Genomic DNA, 16,824 nt, shown 5'->3' with positions numbered 1-16,824 from the left:
GTGTGCGGACGCGCGAGAGCGGCAGTGTTTGCACACAGGCGGAAGGGTGTAGAGGAATGTTTGGCCGTTTTGGTGCCGTGATAAATGGCTGCTTTTATTCCTTCCTGTGTGCAGCGAAATTGACGCTCCGCCCGGCAGCCACTTGATGACTGGCACACAATCTGCGCTGAATCAATTTTCGGCGCGTGCTTTACTTGGGTGGTTAACAACGACAAAGGAACTCGAATTTATATCGCTCAATTAAGATCCTCCTCCCCCTCACAGCAATCAGGACCCCCTTCCTCCACTCCCCACGCCCTGGCCACCCCCATTAACGTAAATAAGCTTTGTCTCCACTACCAAGAGTAATTCAATCTTTTTTGTCGTAACGCATCCCCGAGTACTCCAGTTCTCAATAAATGTACACTAGCGGCCACCTCCTGTCATCTCCACCGGCACAGAAAAAACGATCACGCGCCTCTGCCTCACTTGTACAAGATGACCGGGCTTTTTGTGCCTGTGTTTTTTTGCACTCTCTCACCTCCAGCACTACCCCGAGCAGTGGTGCGTGGGGAGCTGAAGAAACTATCGCCTTTTGTGCCCGTTTTCCCTTAACTGAATTACTGTTCGTCTCGTGTCTTACCCTTGCGACACCTTGAACTCCTCCTTCTCCTCCTCCTCCTGTTCCCATATTACAAAAAATTATATTGGAAAGCTAGAAAGAGTACAGCGCAGAATAACTAGAATTTTACCTCGCTTGAGAAATATTGCATGTAAAGAAAGGCTTGGCACATTACATTCACTCAGTCTCTCAAAACGAAGGGTGCAAGGTGACTTCATAGTAAGGTTTTAAATATTCAGAGGATTCGATAATGATTAATGTGTATCATTACTTTACAACTGAGAATGGTTTGGTAAAATGTCACGTCAAATGAACATAAACACTTGTTCAATAGAGTCTTTAACGTTTGAAACTCTTTATCTTCTGATGTCTGTGGTACTGTAATAGTTACAATTTTTAAAAACTGACTGGACGAATTTTTACGTTCCAATACACGACTGAGATATCATCCGCTGTCATGGCAGATTGCTGGTAAAAGTCGGTCTGGGTTTACCTGTGAAGTGCCGCTTTACTGAGGTTGTTGCTGGTTGTCTGGCACCGGAAGTAATGGTTCCTATCTCTTTCTTATAAAATTTCCCAGCAGTTTCTCCACGTTGTATAGTATTTCTTTTTCTGCGAGCCCTGCCTTGAGGGAGCGGTGGGTGGCGAGGAGCTTTCATCAATGCTATCTTATTTCTCTCACTGTGAGGTAGTATACTCCCCACTACGAGGCCCGTAAGGACCAACTGATCTTTTGTTTGTTCTTCCATTGCGTTTATTTTCCCTCCTCCTCCTCCTCCTCCTCCTCCTCCGAAAGGCGTCTTATTAGGGGAGAAGTCTACGGTTGAAACTCATTAAGGTTGACGTGATAAACTGTGTGTGTATGTGTGTTTGTGTGTGTGTGTGTGTGTGTGTGTGTGTGTGTGTGTGTGTGTGTGTGTGTGTGTGTGTGTGTGTGTGTGTGTGTGTGTGTGTGTGTTTGTTTGTTTGCTTTAAGGAGTAATAGTTATAATAGTAGTATCAGTAATATGTTGACTGTACTAATGTTAATAATAATACTCTTGATAATTATGATAATATAATTAACACTAGTACAAGTAGTAGTAGTAATAATAATAATAATAATAATAATAATAATAATAATAATAATAATAATAATAATAATAATAATAATAGTACGTGATTGATATTGCTTATATGGAACAACAAACTTTCACCAAGAAAAATAATAAATAACACGCTCAGAATAGGGAAGTGTGAAGTACCAGTAAGTCAAAAATATTTTGTTATAAATACAAAACTTCTCACAGGAACTTGTAGTTTGAAATGTGGAACAAAAGGTGATTTACTTATGATAGTGTGTGTGTGTGTGTGTGTGTGTGTGTGTGTGTGTGTGTGTGTGTCTGTGTGTGTGTGTTAGAGATGATGGTGTGGACGGCAGGTCAAGAGTGGACCCTGGCCTGCAAGACGTTGACAGGTCCAGCCATCCACCATTATTTACGGCGACGCTGTGGTCCATTGAACGCGACAACCCGCTGTAAAAATTGTTTTCTCCACAACAACTTCTTGGCCTTGATGTTTTCATTGTTCGTGTGTGTGTGTGTGTGTGTGTGTGTGTGTGTGTGTGTGTGTGTGTGTGTGTGTGTGTGTGTGTGTGTGCGTGTGTGTGTGTGTCTGTGTGTGTGTGTGTGTGTGTGTGTTGTTCTTACTCCAACACCCATATTTTTAAAAGCTTTGTTCCCTCATCAGGATTGTTTTCAAAGGCCACAGAGATAATTAGTCAGGTTCTCACGTATGTTTTCTCCATTGGTAGTGCAGAAGCCTGGTTAGACTATCACTAGCACCATAAAAACACACCAGAAAACCCTTAATAATGTCCACTTGACCCTCTTAAAAGAAGTCAAGATGAAACGCTGAAGTGTTTTAGAATGTAGTCTGAAATCCCCTTTCTCCTGCTCTTCGTTCCTCTTCCACCACATGCTGGCTGATTCACATTGGTTGCCTCTCCCTCTCCCTCTCTCTCTCTCTTTCCCTCTATCGGCTCCGTGTCGCCCCTCGAGGGTCTCTCCCGCAGGGACCACGAAGCTCATTTTCTCTTCGCGTGGATCATTCTGGGATTTATAAAGGCTTCAGTGATGGCAGAAGCTAATGCCGTGATCGATTCCGCGGGGCACCGAGATTAGGTGGCCAGTTGTTTTTATTTCTTGACATCATATTTTCATTTTGTCATGATGATAAGGAAATAGAGAAGGAGGGAACTGAACTGTCGGTGATGGTGGTGGTGGTGGTGGTGGTGGTGACTGTGATGACGGGAAGTATTTGTGTCGATGATGATGTTGATTATGAATTGACAGGAAAGATAGTCAAGATGGTGAAAATTATGATTCTGGCTGGGGACATTGTATATATAGCAAGAAGAGACTATAGGAGGGAAAGAACTAAAGTAACACAGAGAGAGAGAGAGAGAGAGAGAGAGAGAGAGAGAGAGAGAGAGAGAGAGAGAGAGAGAGAGAGAGAGAGAGAGAGAGGAGAATGGGGAAAACATTAAATGAAGTAGTAGTAGTGGTGGTGGTGGTGGTGGCACATGTGGTGTTGGCGGCACGATCTGGTTACACTTCTGTTTGTCTCGTCTGTCTGGTGAATGTATATCCCGCCTTCATCATTCTTTGTTCATTACGTTCACTGCTGCGGGTTTAACTTTTAATGCTGAAGCGAGAGAGGAACACACGACCACACCTCCCTCCACCACTCCGCTATCTGTCCCCGTGCCGCCCCTCTCTTTTTCTCTCATCTCTCTCTCCCTCTCCCTCCCACCCTCTTTTCATCACGGTCATCCCTTCATCTCCTAATCCTTTCCCCCCCTGTATGTGTGTGTGTGCTTTTCTGGTCTAGTTGTTTTATTCTCTCTCTCTCTCTCTCTCTCTCTCTCTCTCTCTCTCTCTCTCTCTCTCTCTCTCTCTCTCTCTCTCTCTCTCTCTCTCTCTCTCTCTCTCTCTCTCTCTCTCTCTCTCTCAACACCAAAGGAGTCAAAATGAATAGAACTTTATAGGCCAGGGAAAAACTAGTCATTTGAGGACACACACACACACACACACACACACACACACACACACACACACACACACACACACACACACACACACACACATACACACACACACACACACACACACACACACACACACACACACACACACATATTCCCCGCAGTTCCCTAAGCCCTAGGTGTGATCGACGCAGCCGGCACCATACATACTTTACTGCCCCTAACTGGGAGCGCCGCACGCACTGGTCCTCCCTGTGTCTCGCGTGCTTATGAATAATAATGAGCAACAAGTCAGTGTCTTCAACCCTCCACCAGTCTTTACTTCGCGAGCCGACGCATTTTCCTGCCTAATTTGTTCCCCGCTCATGCAACTTGGATCATGACCATCTGTTTCCCGCATCACGAAATGCTGAGGAGCAAAGAAGTATTTAGACTTTATTGCCATCGCGTTGTGTTGCTATCGTGATGCCCTGTTGACAGAGGGCGCCGAACATGTCTCGGCAGGGAGCGGCCGCCTCGTGGCTCACTCACTGCACACTGACATGCAAGAGTGTAATTTACAGAAAAAAAAGGCGCAGTACTGACGTAAATGACGTTGTTTGATCGCGAAATTGGAATGGAAAATGGCCGTTGAAATTGTGCGAGCGACACTGGCTTGACGAGTGCGGGAGTGGTGGCGGCGGGTGTGGGTGTGCTGGGTGGTGGGTGGGGGAAGGCAAGGCTGCCTCCCGCCTCGCGCCAGCAGCGGGTGATGTAACTGGCGAGAACAACATAACTAAGCGAGCCCGTCTCCTTCACTGGGACCTGCTTTCCCTCGCTTTGTAATAATGCTTATTTACCGACCGCACCACTCAGCCCGCGCTGCCTGGTGGTGCCGCACACTCCCCTAGCCTCTAAGTCGTGAAACTGTCGTTTTTTTTCCTGGCATCAGAACACTTTAGACACCTAGAAAACATAATGTTGATTCAATTGGGTGTGTCTGTCGTGACTTGCCGGTGTTGAGGCAAGATATGGCGGCGATGATGCGATCTATAGAAGACATTGTTTTATTTGTATTGTATATGTTTGCCCGCAGCGGCTGTGAGGCTAGGGTGGGAATAACGAGGTGGCCGCGCCGAGGGGCGGGTGGGCAGGGGGTGCAGGGGGCGACCAGACCCTCGTGCAGCCACGCGAGGAACGGGGACCAGTTGAAAATATTATTTACTTTTCCGGCGAGTGAGTAAAATCGGATGAAAAAAACTTTCCTCAGACATAAAAGAAAAAATTGTTATATATGTGGTGCTGAAACCCGACTCATTTGTTTTATTAATTCTGTCTTAAATTTTCTGTATAGTGTTTTTGCTATTAAAAAGACAGCATCCATTTGGAGTGAGCAGTGAGGTGGTAACCGGAAAATTTTTATTTGCCGAACAAAATAAAAGAAGAAAAGAGACGCTGTACACAATGGAGGAATATAAAAGACAGTGACACAAACTGGCAATAAAAACACACAGGAAAAAGGAGGTGCCGTTGCAAAGGCTATAACTCCTCAACACATCAAGTCAAATCCCCGTGTTGGAGGCGGCGGGGAGAGCCACCCCGTCGCTCCCCTGTGGCCGCTGGCTGCTGGTTTCTTTCCCTCAACGCAGAAGTTGAACTCAGGTCTTCGAAACTATGCCGAATCATAGCCTGTAATATTCTCAAACTTTTGATAAACTCTGACATTAGGATCTGTTGAACAAATTTTCTTCTTTTGACCTTTCAGAAGTTCTTATCTCCTTGATCCTTTCCTTTGTGTCCATCGGAGCGGGCCTGCTGCGCCTTCCCCCTGGCAGGAAAGATTTTCACTGTTATCACGGCAGAACCCCAAGTACCCCAACACAGATACGAGACTTTGAGATACGCAAATTATACTATTCACGATAGAATCTCTCGGCGTTCCTCCCTCCTGGTTTCTGACAGTCATCCTAATGAACTCCTCACGGCGTGCCATCAACACTGATTGTGCAAGCATTCCGTAGCAGGGAAATGGCCGACTGTTACATTTAATGGCCTCTAAAGACAAAACACTAACGATGTCCTGGAGCAAAGAGAACCGTGCCTCCGTCTGGCAAGTTATTCTGACGAAGTCATTCTTGTATTCAACTCATTACGTCGGTCATAAAGTGTAGACTTGTTCCTTGAGAACTTTACATTCAGTTTCACGAGCGTCCACATTTGTTTTCCCCTCTTAAAAGTCTGACACTTTTTTAAAATTCCCAACGACCACTTGGGTGTATGCTGGTGCTGGTGCTGCCGCTGCCGCTGCTGCCGCTGCCGCTGCCGCTGTTGCTGCTGCTGCTGCGAAGGGCGGGGAGGGAGAGGGGGAGGGAAGCAGGGACCTTCGTGCACGCACCGCTCACATCTTACCGCCAAGCTTCCGTCTGATGCAGAACATCTCATCAACGATTGCTCCTTTACTGCCGCCTTGCCTCCATCTCATATCCGCCGCTCAGTTTGCTCCTCCTCCTCCTCTTTCTTTTATCGATAATTTCATGATGAGACCTGGCGAGGCCCCTTCCCCACTTTTCCAGGCCCACACACACACTACCGCGAGGCCAGCACCCACACATCGTCTCGGGCTCCTTCCAGCTGGTATCCTGTGAAAAATTTATTTAATGATTTCCTTTTCCTGCAAAGCATGCCACGTGAAAAGTGTATCGTTGAAAGGCAAACCATTAAACTTTAAAATCAGTCTAAGTGAATGAAGTAAATAAATACATGCAGGGTCTCAAAGTATTTCCTTTCAAAAGACAAGATCGGGAAAAGATTTGTGGTGAATTGCGTCCCTAAGATCACTGTTTCATTGATGTGCCGACGGAATAGAATAGAAGACCGCTGCGAGTGAGAGTAGGTCACCTGACATGCTGGGTGAGCGTTGAGCGGTGCACGGGGTGGAGGAGAAGTGGCCTGTCACACTCTACTCTCCTAACGTCCTCCCTCATAATGTCCCGTTGCTCTCCTTATATTTGATCCTGCTCTTTGTAAACATGTCGTTGTCGTCGTCATTGTTGTCGTCTTCTCCCTTCTCCTCCTTCTCCTTCTCCTTCTCCTTCTTCTTCTTCTCCTTCTCCTTCTCCTTCTCCTTCTCCTTCTCCTTCTCCTCCTCCTCCTGCTGTCCATATAATAATAATCATGAGGAGCAACAGCGGGAGTTAAGGTAGTGATAGCGACAACAACAACAACAACAACAACAATTGTATGATCCTTTCTATTCTTTTGAAATTAATCGGTACTATTTGGTACAAAGTAATTAGTTTAGCCTTTGACTTTCACAATCAGGCACTTCAGAATTACTTAATTTTCTCACTAATGTGCAGAAATTAAATATAAATTCCTTTTGATGTGATTTAATATTTCGGTGGCTAACGAGGCCCTACAGGGAACGGTTACATAAAGGCAGTGTACGTGACTGTACTTATTGATCAGAAACCAAAGCAACGAGGAGAGCCTGCAGCGGTGCTCCTCCCTCGCCTGTATGCTGATGGTGTTGTCATTATTACTATTATTTCTATTATTATTATTATTATTATTATTATTATTATTATTATTATTATTATTATTATTGTTGTTGTTGTTGTTGTTGTTATCCTTATTATTATTATTATTATTATTATTATTATTATTATTATTATCATTATTATTATTATTATTATTGTTATTATTATTATCATTTTGTTTTTGTTGTTGTTGCTGTTATCATCATAATCACCATTATCTTGTTGTCGTCAGAAATAATATTATTATTAAGAAACAAGCATACACACACACACACACACACACACACACACACACACACACACACACACACACACACACACACACACACACACACAGAGAGAGAGAGAGAGAGAGAGAGAGAGAGAGAGAGAGAGACACACACACAGAGAGAGAGAGAGAGAGAGAGAGAGAGAGAGAGAAGGGTTTGGGGGACGTCACTACGGTCTACTAAAGGAAGACTTGGAGAGGCAAGGTGTAGTAGTGTACTGTTTGCCATGGAAACCAATGAACTGGCGGCGGACGGCGTGATGAAATACTAAGTTAATCACAAGCAAAACACGGCCGTGGGATTACATTTTCATTCTGATTTATGGGTCACCCGGACGGCTTCGCGGAACGGGGAGATTTAGCGGAGGTACTGCTGGGGTTTTGTTTACGGATGCATGAAGCAACTTGCTGCAGGACACTCTGTAGGAGAGAGAGAGAGAGAGAGAGAGATGAGAGAGAGAGAGAGAGAGAGAGAGAGAGAGAGAGAGAGAGAGAGAGAGAGAGGAGAGAGAGAGAGAGAGAGAGAGAGAGAGAGAGAGAGATTGATATTTGTATTATTAAACGCATCAGCGTCTTATCTCGACTACTTTTTAACAGGATCTAGTGCAAGTTATCGAAGTTTTCAAGAGTACCTTCATGATTTAAGTCAATTTCACAGTAAAAAAACTTTCTATAAACCACACTAATAATCTCTGCAACCTTTGAAAACTATCCACATGAGAAAAATGCGTTTAAGAATACGCGGGCAGCAAAGAGACATTTCCTTATCCTCTGAACCATATGCCATTTTTTCCTCCTTTACCTTCTAGTCTCCTCCTCCTCCTCCTCCTCCTCCTCCTCCTCCTCCTCCTCCTCCTCCTCCTCCTCCTCCTCCTCCTCCTCCTCCTCCTCCTCCTCCTCCTCCTACTACTACTACTACTACTACTACTACTACTACTACTACTACTACTACCACTACTCCTCCTCCTCTTCCACCTCGTCATCCAGCGCAGTAAGAAATATAGTACTTGTAATGTTAGCAAGGGCTCAGACATGCGACTCTTGGGAGTTGCCAAGAATGTCGTGGGCGTCTTGACAAGGTATGAACGGAAACATGTGCCCAGTTAATTATTTCATCCTCGCTTGGCATCGTCTGACACACCAACCTTTGTTCCAACCCATCCCAGCCTCATCATCTGCCTCTCCTTCCGCCTCCCCACCCGCCATGCCATACTTGGTTGTTGCTCTCCCCTACACCCACCCGCCCACCTAACCATCCACACACACACACCTCGATCACCTAGTAGGCTTAAGCGATCATCAGCAGCATTTATTTGTATAAAAGCTTTAATATTAACCCAGTTTATCTGTAATTCATAATTCATAAAGCCAAATGTGATTAGAAAAGTCATTAAGAGTGAAATGTTGCGTCAATTGCATTTGATATTATTTAGGATGTCAGGGGAAGGGAAGGCGTGGAGCTGAGAACAGAAGGGCCATTGAGAAGTCGGGAGAGATAAAGAGGAGGAAAGGGTGTGGCAGCACGGCACGAGATGGTCATTCGTCACGCATCAGTAGGCTGACGAGACTGTTGTTCTTGTGGCAGGTGTGGTGGAGGACAGGCGAAGCGCGGTGTCTTGGTGGCCCTCTGAGACACACTTAGCTTTGCAGGAAGGGAACACGTCCACAAGTTGTGTTCGTCCCTCGCCTGAGTCACCAAAGCCACATTGAATAAGCTAATGCAAATGAATACTGCGAGGATGACTTGATGCTGGTGGTAGTGTTGCCGAAAACAATGTCGTTAAAAATATCGAGAATGAAAAGACCGCAAGGTTTTCGACTCAGTGACTGACAATAAAATGCTGCAACTCACCAAAGAGAATGAGGAAGCTGCACAGACGGTAAAGCATCGCTATATTAATGCATCTCATTTTCATCAAAGAAAGACATTAAATTGAGTAACTCCGACTTTGCTGCATGTTTGTTAATGAATCTAAAAGTAAAAAAGCTGAGCCCATCCGGGAGGAGTGTGGCAGGGCGCTCAGCCAGCAGCTTAGGAGACGAAGCTTTCAGATCGGCTTGTCGAAACCAGTAAGTTCTTTGAGCGTCTTACACTCACTTTTGGGAGTCGTGTCAAGGGCAGTGGTGTGGGCAGCGTGAGTCTCTTGGGATAAAACATTACGACGACATGGCCACACAAATCGACTGACATGTCATGTAGAAAGCTCGTAAGGCTGCCAGATGCTAATAATAAAGAAGAGTAAAGTAGGCAATTCTAGTAAAAGTGTTTGAGGAGATTAATAATTCACGACTCACAAGACAGTTCCCGGCACACTTGGGACTGCCATTGCCTGTCATGGCCGGCCATATCGGCCCACCACTCCAGTAGTTCTCTCGCGTCGTATGGCTCGGGCGAGGCTCTTCACGTCCACTTGGGTAAGGCAGATGAGCCTTCGCCGGCAGCCGATCCTCAGTATTGATCAGCCTGAAGATTTTCTGCTAGAGCAAGTTTTAATTTCGCGGCTCTGCAGGATTATGGTCGCTCTCTGTTTACTTTGGCGGGCGGTGGTCGACCGGCCCTTCTCTGCTCCCTTCCCGCTCTGCGCCCGTCCCTGCCCATCCCGCACCCTTCCTCGTCCAGACCCTCTGGTTTGCATGTGCCCTTCACACACACACACACACACACACACACACACACACACACACACCATATCCGGCACCCTCCACACAGCTCATGCACATCCACCCAGCCTGTGCTCTCCAAAACTGTGTGCACATCGCCTGTCCCTTGCAGCACTCACTCTGCGCACCCTTCACACCTCACCCCACATGGTCTCTTAACCTACGTGTCCCGCTGCTGTAACCATTCTAATGCAGCAAATGTGAAAGGCAGAGAGTTTCTGGCAGTACACCTCAATGGCCTTCCCTGCAACAGCTTTGCCCGAATGTATGCACCACGCGAAATTATTAGTGAACAATGTTTAGTGTAAAAATGATCGTATCATAATGAAACCAGAGAGCTTATCAATAAAAAAAATGGTATTGATATAACATTCCTGAAGTTAGTAAATATATGTTTGAATAAGAAATTCCCTCTCGTGATGAGGTTTGTCTCTGGGAGAAGAGAGGACAAAGTCTCTCCGGTCATAGAGTTCACACAACTTTGAGTGTTGATCGGGGAACTTCAGCATCACCGAAGGGGAAGTCAGAGATCCGTGGATTTCTCTGTTGAAAAGCAAAATAATGTATGTGTTTTTTCTTGGTGGCGCGGCGGGTTCGGTGACACAGCCAGTGAAGTGTGTCGACGACTGGGGTCACGGGCTGGATTTGGGGCCATCTTGCCCGGCGGGACCATTGCTGGGTCGTTCAGTGCCGTGGGCTGCTGACATTTTGAACCTCGAAACATTTTTGTAGAAAATATATAGTCTACAGTTAGGGAGAGTGTAAAATAAATTGTTTATATCCCTCCATGGTCAGGCTTACGTTTTCTTTTCGCATTCAAAAGGTTACTATTTTTTTATAATTCCAACTTTATTTTTAGTAGATTATAATGTAGTCAGGAAGTGTTTTGCAGACTTGTGTAAGATGAGGCGCCTCTCTTCGTACCCCACGTTAAGTAACATAATTAGCTAGTTTTCTCGTCCCAGCCTGTATTGTGTCCTCACCGTGTCCTCATCCGCAGGTCGTCGGCGGCGTCACCCCGGGCGGCCTCGGTTGGTGCTTGGTGTAGATGGTCGCCCCGCTGTCCGCGACACCGCACCCAGGTGAATCCCTCTTACTACGCCACCAGGGAAGGGCGGGGCAGGAAAAGACCGAATGATGAGAGGAATTCTCTTTTACGTAAACGGGAGGGAGCGTTGGCAGCCTCTTTCGACACGCCAACAAAAGTGATGGTGTTTTTTATTCCACTTCCGTCATGCCTCCGTCCCTTCCCGCACTTGTTTTCTCACCCTTGTCCTGACTTTTCCTCACCCATCCTGTGACCCTGCCATCCCCATCCTCACCCCTCCCTAACCGGCCAACCCTGGGCCCGTTGTCCATGCCTCCTCGCCTGGGGTGGCGGCTGGCAGGGGCGGCGGCGGACGGGCGCTGTACAGAGCCCAGCAGTCAATACTCAGCCCAAACTTGGGCAAAACTTCTGTGAATTCATGTCAACAAACTTGGGGGTTATCTAAGGCTGAGTTATTATGGCTTCTTTCTGTATTTACTTTCCCATGATATTGGTCTTTGGTGATAGTTTAGATGGAAAAGTTGATGATGGCTTCAATAGATAAGAGTCAGAAATATTTTCCGAACAAGTATTCATTGGAGAGAGAGAGAGAGAGAGAGAGAGAGAGAGAGAGAGAGAGAGAGAGAGAGAGAGAGAGAGAGAGAGAGAGAGAGAGAGAGAGAGAGAGAGAGACTGTGGACGAATGTTGTGTGTGTGTGTGTGTGTGTGTGTGTGTGTGTGTGTGTGTGTGTGTGTGCGTGCGTGTGCGCGTGCGTGCGTGCGTGCGTGCATGCGTTCGTGCTCGAATGTGTGCATAATGTGTGCGTCCGTGCCTTTGCATGTGTTGCTTAGAATAACGCACAAATGCAGACTCTCAGATCATTCATGACGGCTTTTCCTCGAAGTTGAGTGAGTCGCCAGCACGCCTTGGCACCACCTGCGCCGTGCTTGTGGTGGCGGGGCGGCACGCTTAATGTTGTGTTTGTCACGTAATAGGATATTTTGGCGCCTGTTTGGATTCTCTTGCTACGATCTTCCCTGAAACCTGGACCAGACTATCATTTTATCCTTCTGTCATGTGTACTCTCTCTCTCTCTCTCTCTCTCTCTCTCTCTCTCTCTCTCTCTCTCTCTCTCTCTCTCTCTCTCTCTCTCTCTCTCTCTCTCTCTCTCTCTCTCTCTCTCTCTCTCTCTCTCTCTCTCTCTCTCTCTCACTCACTGGAAGGAGCACAGCCAGATTATTGTATGTTTTCACAGCAAAAAAAGCAACTAACGTCTCGAAAGCAAATTGAAGAAAAAAATTCTGCCGTCAGCCGCTTCGAAACTAAAAATTGGAAGAGATTATCAAAAGTTGGGCCATTGCGGTTTACGAAGCGTCCTGATGCTCTCCTCTTGAAAGAGTTGGTTGCCGGATTAGTAAATGCAAAGAGGTGAGGGAATGAAGACGCTGGTTTATACGCGTTAATTTTGTGAAGCAAGGAAAGCAAAGAGGGTGTATAGGCATGCAGCACACACGCTTAAAGTACTGACCAAGGGAATTAGATAGAGGAGTAGCAAGAGAAGCTAAGCCCTGCGTGGAGTGTGCAAGAATGAGGACACTGCAGGGGAGCGAGTTAATGAGATGACTGCCCTTGACTTCACGCTGTTTCAAAGGACACTTCAGAGGCGTCCTTCTGAAGTAGCGAGAGTTGCGATAAACTGACAGATACACAACACTGAATATTATTGGAGTTTAAGATGCGAGATTACCAGGAAGGAATGGAACAGGAAACCTTGTAATTATTGTTTAGAAACTAGATGAATGTATATTTTATGGAATGCGCTCAAGTTTAATGTAGGCTTCATCAACTGACTGAAAAGAGGACAACCAGCATTTGTGGAAAATTGTATGATATGAAGGAAGTTTGGTATATCGATGTACAGGGAAGCAGATAGACTTATTGCCGCAACTGAAACGTTACTGAATAAGTAAAGTAATAGAGTCTCAAAATTGCAAAAGCTCGTTTTCTTAAACGCGTTGTTCTCTCATCAAGACTATTTGCAAAGGCCACAGAGATAAGAAATCAGGTTTATTGGGCATTCCTTCTATTGATGATAAAGAATTGTTGTTATACTAGCATTGGAATTATAACGGCACTCTTAAAAAGCTCTGTAACACACACTACAGCCTGCTAGATGTGAGAAATAATGCGACGAATTGTTGAGAACTAGTGTCATGACATTTCCATCGTAAAAGAATCCAACATAGAAAAAAACAGGGAAGCTGAGTAAGGCAGACTATTCCAAAGCTTACCAGTGAATGGACTTAATTAAGCAATGGAGATATTATTCTAGCTAATACATGCATTGTTCAGATAGATATAATAGGGAGGAGAATGAGTATTGTTATTATATGCAAGATTAGTGCAGCTTGGTGGTGGGACTGTGGAGAGGCGCATTTAGCAAGTTTAGAAGATCAGTAACCGTGAAAGTAGTGCTTGAGGGCAGCAGCATCAGTAGCGTGATGAGAGGCTGAAGACACTCGGCTCAAGGAAGGGAGATAATGAAATGAATGAAATGAAATGAACCTTTGATTATACAGGGAAGTGCCTCCACCCCTCTTCTCACTATCACACACACACACACACACACACACACACACACACACACACACACACACACACACACACACACACACACACACACACACACACACACACACACACACACACACACACACACACACACACACACACACACACACACACACACACACACACACACACACACACACACACACACACACACACACACACACACCACCTCCTCCGTACAGATAGGTGAGGCCTCTTTATAGATCCATCGCTTCGTACAGTGAACATTTTGACCAGGGGCAATACTAAATAACATTCCTCAGCCGAACCTGATATTTGCTAAAGCTTTGATAATGAAATACACAGTTTTATTCTTTGTGGCACTTCGAATATTTACACCGTATTTATATGAGGTTATTATGTATATGATGGATAAAAAGAGGAGACGAATATCTGGAATTACTGAGAGGTTGAGTTTAGTTAGTAGTTAGATAACATCCCCCCCCCAAAAAAAAAAAAAAAACTTCTATAAGTCACGCAGTCAACGCGGCATTTTAAAGGCGAGCAGGACAGGCGGGATGTAAACAAACTTCAACCGAAAAAGGGGAACTGGATGTTAACAGAAATTTTAAAAGTTTGACCAGGCGAGGTACAAGCACGGAAGCACATCTATTAAAGACGATAGCGGGCACTCGATCAGGACCACAAGCCAGCCAAAAGGTCAAGGTCGGGAGGAACGCAGGACATCAAACGGAGGGGGATTTCGCTCTGATACAATTATATGAAAACCTGACCGAGAGAGAGAGAGAGAGAGAGAGAGAGAGAGAGAGAGAGAGAGAGAGAGAGAGAGAGAGAGAGAGAGAGAGAGAGAGAGAGAGAGAGAGAGAGAGAGAAATGAAAACCATAGAATTTGGAAATATGGAGCACCACAGTAATCCGATCCGGGTTGAAGAGGTCTAGGGAAAAATGAAAAATTGTGGGAAATATCCTTACCTAGGTGCCGGACATCACGAGGCTGGCTGGAACTGGCAAGATTTAATGTATTCTATTGATAGCAGACTTTTTGGGGAAGCCGTCGAATAGACCTGGCGCCATTCCAGACAGAAATATAAAGGGTATGAGTTTCCGGAGATAACAACCATCAGATTATTTTCTTTTATTTTCTTTCTTTTTTTTCATAAAATTGTGAAGCACCGATGTCGTTTCCCTTATTGAGGTGGACCGATGATGCATAGTGATAGTTTTTTTGATGGCCGCAGTAATCTGCCCCCAGCCCGTGCTTTGCTTGGTCACAGGTGTAATTGAAGTTATTTGAAATCATTCGAATGTATGCAGTAGATATGTATGTATTGGGGTTACAGAGAGAGAGAGAGAGAGAGAGAGAGAGAGAGAGAGAGAGAGAGAGAGAGAGAGAGAGAGAGAGAGAAACGGACAGATAGTACATAGGAATACATAGGGATATATATATATATATATATATATATATATATATATATATATATATATATATATATATATATATATATATATATATATATATATATATATATATATATATATATATATATATATATATATATATATATATATATATATATATATATCAAGACCATTAGAGACACACAGATAATAAGAAAAAGCATATTATAAGTTCTACAAGTGAAGAAAACAGGAATTCTTCTTTTGAAAGTTCACTAACAGAGTTTCAGTCCGTATTGGCCTTTAAATGTCGCTTCAAGAAATAATGACTATTAATCGTATTTCGCATCTCATACATCCTGCATGATATACTGGTGGGCAATCCGAGTTTTTCAGATGAGAATAATATTACAAGGCGGCGGGGGACCATCATCACACGGACAGAAATGATAGGATATGATATGATCACTGCTTTGCTGAAGACGCTCCCCTTCCTGTTAGCAGCCACCCGCCACTATCACTACACCGCCAGAGTTAAGATCCTAATTTAACTTTTAAAAGATACAGACAAACTTAAGGCTAGTCCCCACCGCTGAGTTAATGCTGTAATTAGGGCGAGAAAGAGGAAGTAAGGCTTCTGTAACCTCTTTTAAACGCTCGCGCTCCGCCCTTCAGCCCCTTTAAAATCCTCTTACATTTTTTTTTCCTTTCATATATTCCTTTGAAATACGCAGGTCCTCAAGAAATTAATTACAGCTTGTACCAGTAACCGTTTACTTTCTCTACAGCAACATCTGGCCTAGGTGCGTGTTAGTCACTTCTTCCCATTTACATCTATAAACTAATCCTTATACGCCCCTACGCACACCTTTTGACCCCGTCTGATGCACTGCAAGTCTGCCAGAATTGTGTTCCCATTTCCATGTATTCTCCTTTCAAACATATCAGCGTTCATTGATAGTATTTATTGTAGTGCGAGCCACGTTCACAGGTGTTGGCTTTTATGGCGCGGACTTCACCTCTGTATGGCAAAGCTGTAGTAATCATCTTGACATTATTCCATCAACACTCATCTTTTCAATAATAGTAAACATCAATTTTTTTATCCCTGCCGTACCCTGTGATGTGCAGGAGTCACTGACACTGGCTTTTCTTCCCCACGGCGAGCAAATTATACCCACATATATCGTGATACGTTCTGATTCAGGAAGCGTTCAGTAAACTTGAGGAGGGAAAGCCTTGCCTTAACACGACCTCGTCTCCTGGGTGATGCCTTCCTTGTTCTGACGTCAAACAACACCAGCAACTGTCGTCCCGCCCTCTGTGCCGCTGGGGAATTCTGCGTGTTTACGTCAACATCATTTTGTTGTTTGTGTTAACGTCCATCACCGCCTGCTTATGAGTCCTTCGCCTTGAGGTCTGGGCTGTGTTTACGAGTGACACTGGTGCCACCTGGAGTGTGGGGCTCCTGTACTGGTGCCACCACGCGTGTGTGGCTCCTGTACTGGTGTTAGTGGGATTACCAGGCGACTGTCCCCACGAAGGGCCACGCAGGCTGCGATATACAGCCACAGGTAAACTACGTGTGCTAGATAAAGATACAAAAGAACGAGGCTGTTCACCCACTGCTCCCTTGGGTGCTCGTATCGGCAGGAAAAGAGAAAAGAATACCGCATCCTCTGGCCAAAGGGAAACATTGGGCATTTTATAGTATGGAGAGAAATTAGATGGGG

The 16,824-nt window shown here is 45.0% G+C and overlaps 1 protein-coding gene across 7 annotated transcripts in view; it reads left to right on the top strand.

Annotated features, from left to right (window-relative positions):
• The window catches only part of LOC135101443 (uncharacterized), a 92,163-nt gene that overhangs the window by 25,923 nt on the left and 49,416 nt on the right, over nt 1–16,824 (top strand). For 6 of the 7 annotated variants that reach the window (XM_064005396.1, XM_064005398.1, XM_064005397.1 and 3 more), the window contains one exon: nt 11,074–11,155. The exons of the other annotated variant lie outside the window; for it this stretch is intronic. In XM_064005396.1, the coding sequence (XP_063861466.1) occupies nt 11,074–11,155 (82 nt within the window). The remainder of the gene's footprint in view (nt 1–11,073; nt 11,156–16,824) is intronic. 7 annotated transcript variants of the gene reach the window in all.

This window comes from Scylla paramamosain, chromosome 6 (genome assembly GCF_035594125.1).
Source record: "Scylla paramamosain isolate STU-SP2022 chromosome 6, ASM3559412v1, whole genome shotgun sequence".
NCBI lineage: Eukaryota > Metazoa > Arthropoda > Malacostraca > Decapoda > Portunidae > Scylla > Scylla paramamosain.
The sequence above is the reverse complement of the archived record's forward strand: the minus strand, read 5'-3'. Positions and strand labels throughout refer to the sequence as shown.